Source organism: Oncorhynchus mykiss, chromosome 5 (assembly GCF_013265735.2).
Source record: "Oncorhynchus mykiss isolate Arlee chromosome 5, USDA_OmykA_1.1, whole genome shotgun sequence".
Lineage (NCBI taxonomy): Eukaryota > Metazoa > Chordata > Actinopteri > Salmoniformes > Salmonidae > Oncorhynchus > Oncorhynchus mykiss.
Genome location: NC_048569.1, coordinates 96,508,327 through 96,528,713, shown reverse-complemented (window position 1 = coordinate 96,528,713; position 20,387 = coordinate 96,508,327). Strand labels below are relative to the sequence as shown.

At 50.4% G+C, this 20,387-nt stretch overlaps 1 protein-coding gene across 3 annotated transcripts in view; it reads right to left on the bottom strand.

Moving 5' to 3' along the window:
* ryk (receptor like tyrosine kinase) overlaps positions 1 to 20,387 on the bottom strand; it is a 144,903-nt gene that overhangs the window by 91,109 nt on the left and 33,407 nt on the right. For 2 of the 3 annotated variants that reach the window (XM_036978933.1, XM_036978931.1), the window contains exons 2-5: positions 5,794 to 5,915; positions 5,011 to 5,146; positions 4,401 to 4,532; positions 1,779 to 1,841 (exon numbers count right to left, since the gene is read on the bottom strand). In XM_036978933.1, the coding sequence (XP_036834828.1) occupies positions 1,779 to 1,841; positions 4,401 to 4,532; positions 5,011 to 5,146; positions 5,794 to 5,915 (453 nt within the window). The remainder of the gene's footprint in view (positions 1 to 1,778; positions 1,842 to 4,400; positions 4,533 to 5,010; positions 5,147 to 5,793; positions 5,916 to 20,387) is intronic. The other variant, XM_036978932.1, reaches the window with a different exon arrangement.

Sequence of the window (20,387 nt, the reverse complement as noted above, 5' to 3'; positions counted from 1 at the left end):
GTATGGCTATACGGAGCTGGTTTAGGGGACAGGATGTAGGATGTATGGCTATACGGAGCTGGTTTAGGGGACAGGATATAGGATGTATGGCTATACGGAGCTGGTTTAGGGGACAGGATATAGGATGTATGGCTATACGGAGCTGGTTTAGGGGACAGGATATAGGATGTATGGCTATACGGAGCTGGTTTAGGGGACAGGATATAAGATGTATGGCTATACGGAGCTGGTTTAGGGGACAGGATATAGGATGTATGGCTATACGGAGCTGGTTTAGGGGACAGGATATAGGATGTATGGCTATACGGAGCTGGTTTAGGGGACAGGATATAGGATGTATGGCTATACGGAGCTGGTTTAGGGGACAGGATATAGGATGTATGGCTATACGGAGCTGGTTTAGGGGACAGGATATAGGATGTATGGCTATACGGAGCTGGTTTAGGGGACAGGATATAGGATGTATGGCTATACGGAGCTGGTTTAGGGGACAGGATATAGGATGTATGGCTATACGGAGCTGGTTTAGGGGACAGGATATAGGATGTATGGCTATACGGAGCTGGTTTAGGGGACAGGATATAGGATGTATGGCTATACGGAGCTGGTTTAGGGGACAGGATATAGGATGTATGGCTATACGGAGCTGGTTTAGGGGACAGGATATAGGATGTATGGCTATACGGAGCTGGTTTAGGGGACAGGATGTAGGATGTATGGCTATACGGAGCTGGTTTAGGGGACAGGATATAGGATGTATGGCTATACGGAGCTGGTTTAGGGGACAGGATATAGGATGTATGGCTATACGGAGCTGGTTTAGGGGACAGGATGTAGGATGTATGGCTATACGGAGCTGGTTTAGGGGACAGGATATAGGATGTATGGCTATACGGAGCTGGTTTAGGGGACAGGATATAGGATGTATGGCTATACGGAGCTGGTTTAGGGGACAGGATGTAGGATGTATGGCTATACGGAGCTGGTTTAGGGGACAGGATATAGGATGTATGGCTATACGGAGCTGGTTTAGGGGACAGGATATAGGATGTATGGCTATACGGAGCTGGTTTAGGGGACAGGATGTAGGATGTATGGCTATACGGAGCTGGTTTAGGGGACAGGATATAGTATGTATGGCTATACGGAGCTGGTTTAGGGGACAGGATATAGGATGTATGGCTATACGGAGCTGGTTTAGGGGACAGGATATAGGATGTATGGCTATACGGAGCTGGTTTAGGGGACAGGATATAGGATGTATGGCTATACGGAGCTGGTTTAGGGGACAGGATATAGGATGTATGGCTATATGGAGCTGGTTTAGGGGACAGGATATAGGATGTATGGCTATATGGAGCTGGTTTAGGGGACAGGATATAGGATGTATGGCTATATGGAGCTGGTTTAGGGGACAGGATATAGGATGTATGGCTATACGGAGCTGGTTTAGGGGACAGGATATAGGATGTATGGCTATACGGAGCTGGTTTAGGGGACAGGATATAGGATGTATGGCTATACGGAGCTGGTTTAGGGGACAGGATATAGGATGTATGGCTATACGGAGCTGGTTTAGGGGACAGGATATAGGATGTATGGCTATACGGAGCTGGTTTAGGGGACAGGATATAGGATGTATGGCTATACGGAGCTGGTTTAGGGGACAGGATATAGGATGTATGGCTATATGGAGCTGGTTTAGGGGACAGGATATAGGATGTATGGCTATATGGAGCTGGTTTAGGATGTAGGACTATATGGATTGGCCTACTTACTCTCCGGCCTCTGAATGGTCTTGTTGTTAGAGACCGGTGTAATCTTCGGATCAGAATCAATTCCTGTTAGAGACACACAGAGGAGGAAGAACGGTTTAGAGCAGGAAGCAAAATGAAGATCAGTAGCGGGACATTAAGGGGATTGGTAGACCGATGTATACAAGGCTGGAGCCACACAGATTTCACAAACTAAGCATTTACCAAGATGTGATACAACTTAGAAATAGCCAGCTGCTTAACAGTCCTGGACAGACACCATTTTTACAACACGGAATATGAGGCAGAGAGAGGCACAAAACCACTACCCTCCTCAGATGGCTGATTTGACTCGTGTTTAAAATAAGCCGTAGTGGGCATAGAGTTATTAGATTTATTGTCCGTTTCCTCTCAGCAAAGCATATGACAAGCAGGGTGTGTGTGTGTGTGTGTGTGTGTGTGTGTGTGTGTGTGTGTGTGTGTGTGTGTGTGTGTGTGTGTAATTATCTAGTGTGGTTGAAAAAAGCAGCAGCAGAACTTAAGACAAACACCTTTACATCAACATAACGCTTTCTGAAAGTACTGAAACCCCTGGACTTTATCCACATTTTGTTACATTAAAGCCTTATTCAAAAAACGGATTAAATAAATAAAAAAAATACTCAGAAATCTACACACAATACTCCATAATGACAAAGTGAAAACAGGTTTAGACGTTTTAGCAAATGTATTAAATATAAAATCAGAAATACCTTATTTACATAAGTATTCAGACCCTTTGCTATGAGACTCGAAATTGAGCTCAGGTGCACCCTGCTCCATCTATCATCCCTCAGATGTTTCTACAACTTGATTGGAGTCCACCTTCGGTAAATTCAACTGATTGAACATGATTTGCGTTTGCGCTGTTCTGTGAAGGGAGTAGTACACAGCGTTGTACGAGATCTTCAGTTTCTTGACAATTTCTCGCATGGAATAGCCTTCATTTCTCAGAACAAGAATAGACTGATGAGTTTCAGAAGAAAGGTCTTTGTTTCTGGCTATTTTGAGCCTGTAATCGAACCCACAAATGCTGATGCTCCAGATACTCAACTAGTCTAAAGGCTAGTCTAAAGGCCAGTATTGCTTCTTTAATCAACACAACAGTTTTCAGCTGTGCCAACATAATTGCAGCACGGGCTGCTACTATGACTAGGATTATCATCAACTAGCACGGGCTGCTACTATGACTAGGATTATCATCAACTAGCACGGGCTGCTACTATGACTAGGATTATCATCAACTAGCACGGGCTGCTACTATGACTAGGATTATCATCAACTAGCACGGGATGCTAATATGACTAGGATTATCATCAACTAGCACGGGATGCTACTATGACTAGGATTATCATCAACTAGCACGGGCTGCTACTATGACTAGGATTATCATCAACTAGCACGGGCTGCTACTATGACTAGGATTATCATCAACTAGCACGGGATGCTAATATGACTAGGATTATCATCAACTAGCACGGGATGCTACTATGACTAGGATTATCATCAACTAGCACGGGCTGCTACTATGACTAGGATTATCATCAACTAGCACGGGCTGCTACTATGACTAGGATTATCATCAACTAGCACGGGCTGCTACTATGACTAGGATTATCATCAACTAGCACGGGCTGCTACTATGACTAGGATTATCATCAACTAGCACGGGATGCTAATATGACTAGGATTATCATCAACTAGCACGGGATGCTAATATGACTAGGATTATCATCAACTAGCACGGGCTGCTACTATGACTAGGATTATCATCAACTAGCACGGGCTGCTACTATGACTAGGATTATCATCAACTAGCACGGGCTGCTACTATGACTAGGATTATCATCAACTAGCACGGGATGCTAGACGGTGTTCCAGCATCGCCACAGACTAACAGTGTTCCAGCATCGCCACAGACAAACAGTGTTCCAGCATCGCCACAGACAAACAGTGTTCCAGCATCGCCACAGACAAACAGTGTTCCAGCATCGCCACAGACAAACAGTGTTCCAGCATCGCCACAGACAAACAGTGTTCCAGCATCGCCACAGACAAACAGTGTTCCAGCACCGCCACAGACAAACAGTGTTCCAGCACCGCCACAGACAAACAGTGTTCCAGCATCGCCACAGACAAACAGTGTTCCAGCATCGCCACAGACAAACAGTGTTCCAGCATCGCCACAGACAAACAGTGTTCCAGCATCGCCACAGACAAACAGTGTTCCAGCATCGCCACAGACAAACAGTGTTCCAGCATCGCCACAGACAAACAGTGTTCCAGCATCGCCACAGACACAAACGGTGTTACAGAATCAGAGGGAGCACACGTTGGAGGGGGGGGAGGGAGCACACGTTGGAGGGGGGGGGGGGGGGGGGGGAGATGGAGACAGTTTGATGGTTTAAGGTAGAAAAACAATTGTTTATAATAATCATTCATTTACACTACTGCTATTGTGTATATATATATTCACCTAAAAAACACAATAGAATTAATTAATTTGAACAATTACAACTTATTTTATTCACGGTCTTCACCCATAATCGTCGATGACACGGTTATACTGTTCCGGCCCTGACTGACAGGAAGAGGAAGGAGTCTTACGTTTGTAGCACATTTTCCTCCTCTTGAAGTTGAGGACTGTGAAGTTGTTCGAGTGGCTGGTGAGGTTGAGCTGTACCGTCAGGACCGCCTCTCCATCTACCTTCCCTGAGCAGAACAGGTCCACTCTGAACACTACACACAGAGAGAGAGAGAAACACAGATTGACAGAGAGAGAGCCAACACAGCGACAGACAAAGAGAGATTACACTGGGTTCCCCTGTGTTCCTACTGCAGGCTTTATTAGGGACCCTACTGCAGGCTGTATTAGGGACCCTACTGCAGGCTTTATTAGGGTACCTTCTGCAGGCTTTATTAGGGACCCTACTGCAGGCTTTATTAGGGACCCTACTGCAGGCTTTATTAGGGACCCTACTGCAGGCTTTATTAGGGACCCTACTGCAGGCTTTATTAGGGACCCTACTGCAGGCTTTATTAGGGACCCTACTGCAGGCTTTATTAGGGACCCTACTGCAGGCTTTATAATATAATTTGATTGATTGACTGATTTAGCAACACACACATTCCAGAAGAACTCAAATACATTTTTTGTGGCTCTGAATATTAATACATACTTTTAAAATACAAAAGATAATTATAATGTTCATAATACCAGTGGAGGATGGGAAGTGATGATTGGTTGACAGACCTGAGGCTGTGCGAGGCACCTCCCCCTGGGCAGAGATGTTGCTCTGTGGTTGGTTCATAGCTGCAGGTTTGTCTACATGGAAACCCATCCTGTAATCAACCTGTAGGAGAGGGGCGGAAAGAAGGATGAGTGAGTGAGAGGCCGACCGAGTGAGAGGCCGACCGAGTGAGAGGCCGACCGAGTGAGAGGCCGACAGAGTGAGAGGCCGACAGAGTGAGAGGCCGACAGAGTGAGAGGCCGACAGAGTGAGAGGCCGACAGAGTGAGAGGCCGACAGAGTGAGAGGCCGACAGAGTGAGAGGCCGACAGAGTGAGAGGCCGACAGAGTGAGAGGCCGACAGAGTGAGAGGCCGACAGAGTGAGAGGCCGACAGAGTGAGAGGCCGACAGAGTGAGAGGCCGACAGAGTGAGAGGCCGACAGAGTGAGAGGCCGACAGAGTGAGAGGCCGACAGAGTGAGAGGCCGACAGAGTGAGAGGCCGACAGAGTGAGAGGCCGACAGAGTGAGAGGCCGACAGAGTGAGAGGCCGACAGAGTGAGAGGCCGACAGAGTGAGAGGCCGACAGAGTGAGAGGCCGACAGAGTGAGAGGCCGACAGAGTGAGAGGCCGACAGAGTGAGAGGCCGACAGAGTGAGAGGCCGACAGAGTGAGAGGCCGACAGAGTGAGAGGCCGACAGAGTGAGAGGCCGACAGAGTGAGAGGCCGACAGAGTGAGAGGCCGACAGAGTGAGAGAGCCCGAGCGTGTACCTTATCCTTGGAGCGCCAGGTGAAGTGCAGGCTGTTGGTCTCGCTGGGTACAGGCAGGATGAAGGAGAGAGCATAGTGGTTTACCACGTCATCCCTCACGTAGTACAGCTCTGCATCTAGACCTGCAACACACACACACACACACGGTTAGTGCAACATAAACACCTGAAAGAATGAGAAAAACACAGGGATGGGCATTTGAAATTATTTCACTATTTGAATTAATTAATTTAAAAAATATATGGGAAATCTGGATACTGGAAACATCCACTGTTTTTATTTTACACACAATACCCCAGACAAATGTTTACTGCACAGGCTGTGGGAGAGATGGTGTCTACAGCAGGACAGGGATGGACAGGGGCCAGTGGTATGTGAGACTAGGGAGAGATGTTGTCTACAGCAGGACAGGGGCCAGTAGTGTGTGAGACTAGGGAGAGATGTTGTCTACAGCAGGGTGGGGATGGGCTGGTGGTGTGAGAGACTAGGGAGAGATGTTGTCTACAGCAGGGCGGGGATGGACTGGTGGTGTGAGAGATTAGGGAGATGTCTACAGCAGGGCGGGGATGGACAGGGGCCAGTAGTGTGTGAGACTAGGGAGAGATGGTGTCTACAGCAGGACAGGGATGGACAGGGGCCAGTAGTGTGTGAGACTAGGGAGAGATGTTGTCTACAGCAGGACAGGGGCCAGTAGTGTGTGAGACTAGGGAGAGAGAAAAAGTTGCCAGACTCGTACTAGTTAGACAAACTTGTTATCCATCATTCCATCTGGCAGTGCTTCCGTTGCATCAAATCTATGTAAAGAATCAAGCTGAAACAGACAGATGTTAGCTACCTAACCAACTGAAGCCATGTTGCCCCGCTACCTAACCAACTGAAGCTATGTTGCCCCGCTACCTAACCAACTGAAGCTATGTTGCCGCGCTACCTAACCAACTGAAGCTATGTTGCCGCGCTACCTAACCAACTGAAGCTATGTTGCCCCGCTACCTAACCAACTGAAGCTATGTTGCCGCGCTACCTAACCAACTGAAGCTATGTTGCCGCGCTACCTAACCAACTGAAGCTATGTTGCCCCGCTACCTAACCAACTGAAGCTATGTTGCCGCGCTACCTAACCAACTGAAGCCATGTTGCCCCCCCCTACCTAACCAACTGAAGCTATGTTGCCCCCCTACCTAACCAACTGAAGCCATGTTGCCCCCCCTACCTAACCAACTGAAGCTATGTTGCCCCCCTACCTAACCAACTGAAGCCATGTTGCCCCCCCTACCTAACCAACTGAAGCCATGTTGCCCCGCTACCTAACCAACTGAAGCTATGTTGCCCCCCTACCTAACCAACTGAAGCCATGTTGCCGCGCTACCTAACCAACTGAAGCCATGTTGCCCCGCTACCTAACCAACTGAAGCCATGTTGCCGCGCTACCTAACCAACTGAAGCCATGTTGCCCCGCTACCTAACCAACTGAAGCCATGTTGCCCCCCCTACCTAACCAACTGAAGCCATGTTGCCCCCCTACCTAACCAACTGAAGCGATGTTGCCGCGCTACCTAACCAACTGAAGCGATGTTGCCGCGCTACCTAACCAACTGAAGCGATGTTGCCGCGTTACCTAACCAACTGAAGCGATGTTGCCGCGCTACCTAACCAACTGAAGCCATGTTGCCCCCCCTACCTAACCAACTGAAGCCATGTTGCCCCCCTACCTAACCAACTGAAGCGATGTTGCCCCCCTACCTAACCAACTGAAGCGATGTTGCCTCGCTACCTAACCAACTGAAGCGATGTTGCCCCCCCCTACCTAACCAACTGAAGCGATGTTGCCGCGCTACCTAACCAACTGAAGCCATGTTGCCGCGCTACCTAACCAACTGAAGCCATGTTGCCTCGCTACCTAACCAACTGAAGCGATGTTGCCCCCCCCTACCTAACCAACTGAAGCGATGTTGCCGCGCTACCTAACCAACTGAAGCGATGTTGCCGCGCTACCAAACCAACTGAAGCGATGTTGCCGCGCTACCTAACCAACTGAAGCCATGTTGCCCCCCCTACCTAACCAACTGAAGCGATGTTGCCCCCCCCTACCTAACCAACTGAAGCGATGTTGCCGCGCTACCTAACCAACTGAAGCTATGTTGCCTCGCTACCTAACCAACTGAAGCGATGTTGCCGCGCTACCTAACCAACTGAAGCGATGTTGCCGCGCTACCTAACCAACTGAAGCCATGTTGCCGCGCTACCTAACCAACTGAAGCCATGTTGCTGCGCTACCTAACCAACTGAAGCCATGTTGCCTCGCTACCTAACCAACTGAAGCCATGTTGCTGCGCTACCTAACCAACTGAAGCCATGTTGCCGCGCTACCTAACCAACTGAAGCCATGTTGGTGCGCTACCTAACCAACTGAAGCCATGTTGCCGCGCTACCTAACCAACTGAAGCCATGTTGCCGCGCTACCTAACCAACTGAAGCCATGTTGCCCCCCTACCTAACCAACTGAAGCGATGTTGCCCCGCTACCTAACCAACTGAAGCGATGTTGCCCCGCTACCTAACCAACTGAAGCGATGTTGCCGCGCTACCTAACCAACTGAAGCGATGTTGCCTCGCTACCTAACCAACTGAAGCCATGTTGCCGCGTTACCTAACCAACTGAAGCCATGTTGCCGCGTTACCTAACCAACTGAAGCGATGTTGCCTCGCTACCTAACCAACTGAAGCCATGTTGCCCCCCTACCTAACCAACTGAAGCCATGTTGCCGCGCTACCTAACCAACTGAAGCCATGTTGCCGCGCTACCTAACCAACTGAAGCCATGTTGCTCCCCTACCTAACCAACTGAAGTGATGTTGCCCCCCCTACCTAACCAACTGAAGTGATGTTGCCCCCCCTACCTAACCAACTGAAGCCATGTTGCCGCGCTACCTAACCAACTGAAGCGATGTTGCCTCGCTACCTAACCAACTGAAGCGATGTTGCCTCGCTACCTAACCAACTGAAGCCATGTTGCCTCGCTACCTAACCAACTGAAGCCATGTTGCTGCGCTACCTAACCAACTGAAGCCATGTTGCCCCCCCCTACCTAACCAACTGAAGCGATGTTGCCGCGCTACCTAACCAACTGAAGCCATGTTGCCGCGCTACCTAACCAACTGAAGCCATGTTGCCTCGCTACCTAACCAACTGAAGCGATGTTGCCCCCCCCTACCTAACCAACTGAAGCGATGTTGCCGCGCTACCTAACCAACTGAAGCGATGTTGCCTCGCTACCTAACCAACTGAAGCGATGTTGCCGCGCTACCTAACCAACTGAAGCCATGTTGCCCCCCCTACCTAACCAACTGAAGCGATGTTGCCCCGCTACCTAACCAACTGAAGCCATGTTGCCCCCCCTACCTAACCAACTGAAGCCATGTTGCCCCCCTACCTAACCAACTGAAGCGATGTTGCCGCGCTACCTAACCAACTGAAGCGATGTTGCCGCGCTACCTAACCAACTGAAGCGATGTTGCCGCGTTACCTAACCAACTGAAGCGATGTTGCCGCGCTACCTAACCAACTGAAGCCATGTTGCCCCCCCTACCTAACCAACTGAAGCCATGTTGCCCCCCTACCTAACCAACTGAAGCGATGTTGCCCCCCTACCTAACCAACTGAAGCGATGTTGCCTCGCTACCTAACCAACTGAAGCGATGTTGCCCCCCCCTACCTAACCAACTGAAGCGATGTTGCCGCGCTACCTAACCAACTGAAGCCATGTTGCCGCGCTACCTAACCAACTGAAGCCATGTTGCCTCGCTACCTAACCAACTGAAGCGATGTTGCCCCCCCCTACCTAACCAACTGAAGCGATGTTGCCGCGCTACCTAACCAACTGAAGCGATGTTGCCGCGCTACCAAACCAACTGAAGCGATGTTGCCGCGCTACCTAACCAACTGAAGCCATGTTGCCCCCCCTACCTAACCAACTGAAGCGATGTTGCCCCCCCCTACCTAACCAACTGAAGCGATGTTGCCGCGCTACCTAACCAACTGAAGCTATGTTGCCTCGCTACCTAACCAACTGAAGCGATGTTGCCGCGCTACCTAACCAACTGAAGCGATGTTGCCGCGCTACCTAACCAACTGAAGCCATGTTGCCGCGCTACCTAACCAACTGAAGCCATGTTGCTGCGCTACCTAACCAACTGAAGCCATGTTGCCTCGCTACCTAACCAACTGAAGCCATGTTGCTGCGCTACCTAACCAACTGAAGCCATGTTGCCGCGCTACCTAACCAACTGAAGCCATGTTGGTGCGCTACCTAACCAACTGAAGCCATGTTGCCGCGCTACCTAACCAACTGAAGCCATGTTGCCGCGCTACCTAACCAACTGAAGCCATGTTGCCCCCCTACCTAACCAACTGAAGCGATGTTGCCCCGCTACCTAACCAACTGAAGCGATGTTGCCCCGCTACCTAACCAACTGAAGCGATGTTGCCGCGCTACCTAACCAACTGAAGCGATGTTGCCTCGCTACCTAACCAACTGAAGCCATGTTGCCGCGTTACCTAACCAACTGAAGCCATGTTGCCGCGTTACCTAACCAACTGAAGCGATGTTGCCTCGCTACCTAACCAACTGAAGCCATGTTGCCCCCCTACCTAACCAACTGAAGCCATGTTGCCGCGCTACCTAACCAACTGAAGCCATGTTGCCGCGCTACCTAACCAACTGAAGCCATGTTGCTCCCCTACCTAACCAACTGAAGTGATGTTGCCCCCCCTACCTAACCAACTGAAGTGATGTTGCCCCCCCTACCTAACCAACTGAAGCCATGTTGCCGCGCTACCTAACCAACTGAAGCCATGTTGCTCCCCTACCTAACCAACTGAAGCCATGTTGCCCCCCCTACCTAACCAACTGAAGTGATGTTGCCCCCCCTACCTAACCAACTGAAGTGATGTTGCCCCCCCTACCTAACCAACTGAAGTGATGTTGCCCCCCCTACCTAACCAACTGAAGCGATGTTGCCCCGCTACCTAACCAACTGAAGCGATGTTGCCGCGCTACCTAACCAACTGAAGCCATGTTGCCGCGCTACCTAACCAACTGAAGCCATGTTGCCGCGCTACCTAACCAACTGAAGCCATGTTGCCCCCCTACCTAACTGAAGTGTTGCCCCGCTACCTAACCAACTGAAGCCATGTTGCCGCGCTACCTAACCAACTGAAGCCATGTTGCCCCCCTACCTAACTGAAGTGTTGCCCCCCTACCTAACTGAAGCCATGTTGCCTCGCTACCTAACCAACTGAAGCCATGTTGCCGCGCTACCTAACCAACTGAAGCCATGTTGCCCCCCTACCTAACCAACTGAAGCGATGTTGCCGCGCTACCTAACCAACTGAAGCCATGTTGCTGCGCTACCTAACCAACTGAAGCCATGTTGCCCCGCTACCTAACCAACTGAAGCCATGTTGCCGCGCTACCTAACGAACTGAAGCCATGTTGCCCCTCTACCTAACGAACTGAAGCCATGTTGCCGCGCTACCTAACCAACTGAAGCCATGTTGCCCCGCTACCTAACCAACTGAAGCCATGTTGCTGCGCTACCTAACCAACTGAAGCCATGTTGCTGCGCTACCTAACCAACTGAAGCCATGTTGCCGCGCTACCTAACCAACTGAAGCCATGTTGCTGCGCTACCTAACCAACTGAAGCCATGTTGCCCCGCTACCTAACCAACTGAAGCCATGTTGCCGCGCTACCTAACCAACTGAAGCCATGTTGCCCCCCTACCTAACCAACTGAAGCCATGTTGCTGCGCTACCTAACCAACTGAAGCCATGTTGCCCCGCTACCTAACCAACTGAAGCGATGTTGCCCCCCTACCTAACCAACTGAAGCGATGTTGCCCCGCTACCTAACCAACTGAAGCGATGTTGCCCCGCTACCTAACCAACTGAAGCGATGTTGCCTCGCTACCTAACCAACTGAAGCGATGTTGCCCCGCTACCTAACCAACTGAAGCGATGTTGCCTCGCTACCTAACCAACTGAAGCGATGTTGCCTCGCTACCTAACCAACTGAAGCCATGTTGCCTCGCTACCTAACCAACTGAAGCCATGTTGCTGCGCTACCTAACCAACTGAAGCCATGTTGCCCCCCCCCTACCTAACCAACTGAAGCGATGTTGCCGCGCTACCTAACCAACTGAAGCCATGTTGCCGCGCTACCTAACCAACTGAAGCCATGTTGCCTCGCTACCTAACCAACTGAAGCGATGTTGCCCCCCCCTACCTAACCAACTGAAGCGATGTTGCCGCGCTACCTAACCAACTGAAGCGATGTTGCCTCGCTACCTAACCAACTGAAGCGATGTTGCCGCGCTACCTAACCAACTGAAGCCATGTTGCCCCCCCTACCTAACCAACTGAAGCGATGTTGCCCCCCCCTACCTAACCAACTGAAGCGATGTTGCCGCGCTACCTAACCAACTGAAGCTATGTTGCCTCGCTACCTAACCAACTGAAGCGATGTTGCCGCGCTACCTAACCAACTGAAGCGATGTTGCCGCGCTACCTAACCAACTGAAGCCATGTTGCCGCGCTACCTAACCAACTGAAGCCATGTTGCTGCGCTACCTAACCAACTGAAGCCATGTTGCCTCGCTACCTAACCAACTGAAGCCATGTTGCTGCGCTACCTAACCAACTGAAGCCATGTTGCCGCGCTACCTAACCAACTGAAGCCATGTTGGTGCGCTACCTAACCAACTGAAGCCATGTTGCCGCGCTACCTAACCAGCTGAAGCCATGTTGCCGCGCTACCTAACCAACTGAAGCCATGTTGCCCCCCTACCTAACCAACTGAAGCGATGTTGCCCCGCTACCTAACCAACTGAAGCGATGTTGCCCCGCTACCTAACCAACTGAAGCGATGTTGCCGCGCTACCTAACCAACTGAAGCGATGTTGCCTCGCTACCTAACCAACTGAAGCGATGTTGCCTCGCTACCTAACCAACTGAAGCCATGTTGCCGCGTTACCTAACCAACTGAAGCCATGTTGCCGCGTTACCTAACCAACTGAAGCGATGTTGCCTCGCTACCTAACCAACTGAAGCCATGTTGCCCCCCTACCTAACCAACTGAAGCCATGTTGCCGCGCTACCTAACCAACTGAAGCCATGTTGCCGCGCTACCTAACCAACTGAAGCCATGTTGCTCCCCTACCTAACCAACTGAAGCCATGTTGCCCCGCTACCTAACCAACTGAAGCGATGTTGCCCCCCTACCTAACCAACTGAAGCGATGTTGCCCCGCTACCTAACCAACTGAAGCGATGTTGCCCCGCTACCTAACCAACTGAAGCGATGTTGCCTCGCTACCTAACCAACTGAAGCGATGTTGCCCCGCTACCTAACCAACTGAAGCGATGTTGCCTCGCTACCTAACCAACTGAAGCGATGTTGCCTCGCTACCTAACCAACTGAAGCCATGTTGCCTCGCTACCTAACCAACTGAAGCCATGTTGCTGCGCTACCTAACCAACTGAAGCCATGTTGCCCCCCCCTACCTAACCAACTGAAGCGATGTTGCCGCGCTACCTAACCAACTGAAGCCATGTTGCCGCGCTACCTAACCAACTGAAGCCATGTTGCCTCGCTACCTAACCAACTGAAGCGATGTTGCCCCCCCCTACCTAACCAACTGAAGCGATGTTGCCGCGCTACCTAACCAACTGAAGCGATGTTGCCTCGCTACCTAACCAACTGAAGCGATGTTGCCGCGCTACCTAACCAACTGAAGCCATGTTGCCCCCCCTACCTAACCAACTGAAGCGATGTTGCCCCCCCCTACCTAACCAACTGAAGCGATGTTGCCGCGCTACCTAACCAACTGAAGCTATGTTGCCTCGCTACCTAACCAACTGAAGCGATGTTGCCGCGCTACCTAACCAACTGAAGCGATGTTGCCGCGCTACCTAACCAACTGAAGCCATGTTGCCGCGCTACCTAACCAACTGAAGCCATGTTGCTGCGCTACCTAACCAACTGAAGCCATGTTGCCTCGCTACCTAACCAACTGAAGCCATGTTGCTGCGCTACCTAACCAACTGAAGCCATGTTGGTGCGCTACCTAACCAACTGAAGCCATGTTGCCGCGCTACCTAACCAACTGAAGCCATGTTGCCGCGCTACCTAACCAACTGAAGCCATGTTGCCGCGCTACCTAACCAACTGAAGCCATGTTGCCCCCCTACCTAACCAACTGAAGCGATGTTGCCCCGCTACCTAACCAACTGAAGCGATGTTGCCCCGCTACCTAACCAACTGAAGCGATGTTGCCGCGCTACCTAACCAACTGAAGCGATGTTGCCTCGCTACCTAACCAACTGAAGCGATGTTGCCTCGCTACCTAACCAACTGAAGCCATGTTGCCGCGTTACCTAACCAACTGAAGCCATGTTGCCGCGTTACCTAACCAACTGAAGCGATGTTGCCTCGCTACCTAACCAACTGAAGCCATGTTGCCCCCCTACCTAACCAACTGAAGCCATGTTGCCGCGCTACCTAACCAACTGAAGCCATGTTGCCGCGCTACCTAACCAACTGAAGCCATGTTGCTCCCCTACCTAACCAACTGAAGTGATGTTGCCCCCCCTACCTAACCAACTGAAGTGATGTTGCCCCCCCTACCTAACCAACTGAAGCCATGTTGCCGCGCTACCTAACCAACTGAAGCCATGTTGCTCCCCTACCTAACCAACTGAAGCCATGTTGCCCCCCCTACCTAACCAACTGAAGTGATGTTGCCCCCCCTACCTAACCAACTGAAGTGATGTTGCCCCCCCTACCTAACCAACTGAAGTGATGTTGCCCCCCCTACCTAACCAACTGAAGCGATGTTGCCCCGCTACCTAACCAACTGAAGCGATGTTGCCGCGCTACCTAACCAACTGAAGCCATGTTGCCGCGCTACCTAACCAACTGAAGCCATGTTGCCGCGCTACCTAACCAACTGAAGCCATGTTGCCCCCCTACCTAACTGAAGTGTTGCCCCGCTACCTAACCAACTGAAGCCATGTTGCCGCGCTACCTAACCAACTGAAGCCATGTTGCCCCCCTACCTAACTGAAGTGTTGCCCCCCTACCTAACTGAAGCCATGTTGCCTCGCTACCTAACCAACTGAAGCCATGTTGCCGCGCTACCTAACCAACTGAAGCCATGTTGCCCCCCTACCTAACCAACTGAAGCGATGTTGCCGCGCTACCTAACCAACTGAAGCCATGTTGCTGCGCTACCTAACCAACTGAAGCCATGTTGCCCCGCTACCTAACCAACTGAAGCCATGTTGCCGCGCTACCTAACGAACTGAAGCCATGTTGCCCCTCTACCTAACGAACTGAAGCCATGTTGCCGCGCTACCTAACCAACTGAAGCCATGTTGCCCCGCTACCTAACCAACTGAAGCCATGTTGCTGCGCTACCTAACCAACTGAAGCCATGTTGCTGCGCTACCTAACCAACTGAAGCCATGTTGCCGCGCTACCTAACCAACTGAAGCCATGTTGCTGCGCTACCTAACCAACTGAAGCCATGTTGCCCCGCTACCTAACCAACTGAAGCCATGTTGCCGCGCTACCTAACCAACTGAAGCCATGTTGCCCCCCTACCTAACCAACTGAAGCCATGTTGCTGCGCTACCTAACCAACTGAAGCCATGTTGCCCCGCTACCTAACCAACTGAAGCGATGTTGCCCCCCTACCTAACCAACTGAAGCGATGTTGCCCCGCTACCTAACCAACTGAAGCGATGTTGCCCCGCTACCTAACCAACTGAAGCGATGTTGCCTCGCTACCTAACCAACTGAAGCGATGTTGCCTCGCTACCTAACCAACTGAAGCCATGTTGCCTCGCTACCTAACCAACTGAAGCCATGTTGCTGCGCTACCTAACCAACTGAAGCCATGTTGCCCCGCTACCTAACCAACTGAAGCCATGTTGCTGCGCTACCTAACCAACTGAAGCCATGTTGCTGCACTACCTAACCAACTGAAGCCATGTTGCCCCGCTACCTAACCAACTGAAGCCATGTTGCCGCGCTACCTAACCAACTGAAGCCATGTTGCTGCGCTACCTAACCAACTGAAGCCATGTTGCCCCGCTACCTAACCAACTGAAGCCATGTTGCCGCGCTACCTAACCAACTGAAGCCATGTTGCCGCGCTACCTAACCAACTGAAGCCATGTTGCCGCGCTACCTAACCAACTGAAGCGATGTTGCCCCGCTACCTAACCAACTGAAGCGATGTTGCCGCGCTACCTAACCAACTGAAGCGATGTTGCCTCGCTACCTAACCAACTGAAGGGATGTTGCCGCGCTACCTAACCAACTGAAGCCATGTTGCCGCGCTACCTAACCAACTGAAGCCATGTTGCCGCGCTACCTAACCAACTGAAGCCATGTTGCCCCCCTACCTAACTGAAGTGTTGCCCCCCTACCTAACCAACTGAATGGATGTTGCCGCGCTACCTAACCAACTGAAGCCATGTTGCCGCGCTACCTAACCAACTGAAGCCATGTTGCCCCCCTACCTAACTGAAGTGTTGCCCCGCTACCTAACCAACTGAAGCCATGTTGCCGCGCTACCTAACCAACTGAAGCCATGTTGCCCCCCTACCTAACTGAAGTGTTGCCCCCCTACCTAACTGAAGCCATGTTGCCTCGCTACCTAACCAACTGAAGCCATGTTGCCGCGCTACCTAACCAACTGAAGCCATGTTGCCGCGCTACCTAACCAACTGAAGCCATGTTGCCTCGCTACCTAACCAACTGAAGCGATGTTGCCGCGCTACCTAACCAACTGAAGCCATGTTGCCTCGCTACCTAACCAACTGAAGCCATGTTGCCGCGCTACCTAACCAACTGAAGCGATGTTGCCGCGCTACCTAACCAACTGAAGCCATGTTGCCGCGCTACCTAACCAACTGAAGCCATGTTGCCGCGCTACCTAACCAACTGAAGCCATGTTGCCCCCCTACCTAACCAACTGAAGCCATGTTGCCGCGCTACCTAACCAACTGAAGCGATGTTGCCGCGCTACCTAACCAACTGAAGCTATGTTGCCGCGCTACCTAACCAACTGAAGCGATGTTGCCGCGCTACCTAACCAACTGAAGCGATGTTGCCGCGCTACCTAACCAACTGAAGCGATGTTGCCGCGCTACCTAACCAACTGAAGCCATGTTGCCTCGCTACCTAACCAACTGAAGCGATGTTGCCGCGCTACCTAACCAACTGAAGCCATGTTGCCGCGCTACCTAACCAACTGAAGCGATGTTGCCGCGCTACCTAACCAACTGAAGCGATGTTGCCGCGCTACCTAACCAACTGAAGCTATGTTGCCGCGCTACCTAACCAACTGAAGCGATGTTGCCCCCCTACCTAACCAACTGAAGCGATGTTGCCGCGCTACCTAACCAACTGAAGCCATGTTGCCGCGCTACCTAACCAACTGAAGCCATGTTGCCCCGCTACCTAACCAACTGAAGCCATGTTGCCTCGCTACCTAACCAACTGAAGCGATGTTGCCGCGCTACCTAACCAACTGAAGCCATGTTGCCGCGCTACCTAACCAACTGAAGCGATGTTGCCGCGCTACCTAACCAACTGAAGCGATGTTGCCCCGCTACCTAACCAACTGAAGCTATGTTGCCGCGCTACCTAACCAACTGAAGCCATGTTGCCCCCCTACCTAACCAACTGAAGCGATGTTGCCGCGCTACCTAACCAACTGAAGCCATGTTGCCGCGCTACCTAACCAACTGAAGCGATGTTGCCGCGCTACCTAACCAACTGAAGCGATGTTGCCGCGCTACCTAACCAACTGAAGCCATGTTGCCGCGCTACCTAACCAACTGAAGCGATGTTGCCGCGCTACCTAACCAACTGAAGCCATGTTGCCGCGTTACCTAACCAACTGAAGCCATGTTGCCGCGCTACCTAACCAACTGAAGCCATGTTGCCCCCCTACCTAACCAACTGAAGCGATGTTGCCACGCTACCTAACCAACTGAAGCCATGTTGCCCCGCTACCTAACCAACTGAAGCCATGTTGGTGCGCTACCTAACCAACTGAAGCCATGTTGCCGCGCTACCTAACCAACTGAAGCCATGTTGCCCCGCTACCTAACCAAATGAAGGTATGTTGCCCCGCTACCTAACCAACTGAAGCGATGTTGCCTCGCTACCTAACCAACTGAAGCCATGTTGCCTCGCTACCTAACCAACTGAAGCCATGTTGCCCCCCTACATAACCAACTGAAGCGATGTTGCCGCGCTACCTAACCAACTGAAGCCATGTTGCCCCCCTACCTAACCAAATGAAGCGATGTTGCCCCCCTACCTAACCAACTGAAGCGATGTTGCCGCGCTACCTAACCAACTGAAGCGATGTTGCCGCGCTACCTAACCAACTGAAGCGATGTTGCCTCGCTACCTAACGAACTGAAGCGAAGTTGCCGCGCTCCTCGTCCTGGTCTACAACAACTTTGTTCAGATTAAACAGCCTACCCGAGCCTACTCCTTCTCATTTAGCTAACTTAATTTGGACATTTTAGTTAATTTTGCATTGATTACAGATCTCCCACTTCCAGCAGTGATTTATACTGTATATACACTAGATGGCTGACAGGGAAGCCACCGCACCTCCATCTTGGTACTCCTCCCATTCTAAAATAAAATATTTTTGGAAGCTATATTCATTTATTAAATGTCTACATTTGTTTTACTACATATATTCTATATTACAGACACCTTAATGCTTTTAAATTAAAACTGTGCTAAACATAAAAAATGTAGACAAAAACATTTCCTTAGAGTATACTTTTTTTTTTTAAGTACTAATGTTACGGTCCCTACTGACAAATACAGTGCCATCAGAAAGCATTCATAACCCAGGACTTATTCCACATGTGTTACAGCCTAGCCTGAATTCAATGTGGATGGAATTAAGTTCCTTCCCTCTGGCCCATCTACACACAATACCCCATAACGACAAAGTGAAAACATGTTTAGAAACTTTTGCCCAATATATTGAAAATAAAATATCTAAATTTACATAAGTATTCACACCCCTGAGTCAATACTTGTTAGAAATCACCTTTGGTGGTGATAACAGCTAACAGAGTCTTCCTGGGTAAATCTAAGAGCTTTGCACACTTGGATTATACAATATTTCCACAAATTTTTATGAAAGTTCTTCAAGCTTTGTCAAGTTGATCATTGCTAGTCAGCCATTTTAATATCTCATCATAGATTTTACCGATGACAAGCATACTCATAACATGATGCAGCCACCACCACGGTTGACAATATGAAGAGTGGTACCTTCCTCTCCGGCAACTGAGTTAGGAAGGACTCCTGTATGTTTGTAGAGACTGGATGTATTGATACACCATCCAAAGCTGGGTTTAACATTAGGAAAATGTGGCGCGGTTCATTTGACCGGCATCATTTTTAAAAAATGTACAGGACATTTGAGAACATCACCGGACCCATATGCATTTAGTGCGTAACCACGGTGCTCAGAATGAAAGAAATCACATTTTAGAATATGGTAATTCATATTAACAGAAAGTGAAATGTTGATGATGCAACATCCTTGGTGACAGTCGTTGGTGAATTCTGATGTATTCTAACATCAAAGTGCACCTGTCCAGATTTACGTTTTTCTCAGCCAACAAGCCATGTAACGAACACCAAAATCACTAGCCTATGTCATCGTACTTTCCCCCAACAGTTAACCTACTCTATTGGTCAGCTTTTTGAGAAAAATGTGGCTTTGAGAAGAAAGAAAAAAATGTGCCTGTTCCAAAAGACTGGGACAGTTGTAGGATGATATTTGGGATCTTCATACAACCAGGACGACGAGACTACATAACATAAAAACATTAAAAAGCTATACATCCGATAAACAGATCAGACAAAGTTTAGCGTAACCTAATATTTTTTCACATTAGCAGCGCAGCAATGCACACAAGGCAGTAGGCGACACCTACTGGTAGGTTCCATAATGCACACAAGGCAGTAGGCGACACCTACTGGTAGGTTCCATAATGCACACAAGGCAGTAGGCGACACCTACTGGTAGGTTCCATAATGCACACAAGGCAGTAGGCGACACCTACTGGTAGGTTCCATAATGCACACAAGGCAGTAGGCGACACCTACTGGTAGGTTCCATAATGCACACAAGGCAGTAGGCGACACCTACTGGTAGGTTCCATAATGCACACAAGGCAGTAGGCGACACCTACTGGTAGGTTCCATAATGCACACAAGGCAGTAGGCGACACCTACTGGTAGGTTCCATAATGCACACAAGGCAGTAGGCGACACCTACTGGTAGGTTCCATAATGCACACAAGGCAGTAGGCGACACCTACTGGTAGGTTCCATAATGCACACAAGGCAGTAGGCGACACCTACTGGTAGGTTCCATAATGCACACAAGGCAGTAGGCGACACCTACTGGTAGGTTCCATAATGCACACAAGGCAGTAGGCGACACCTACTGGTAGGTTCCATAATGCACACAAGGCAGTA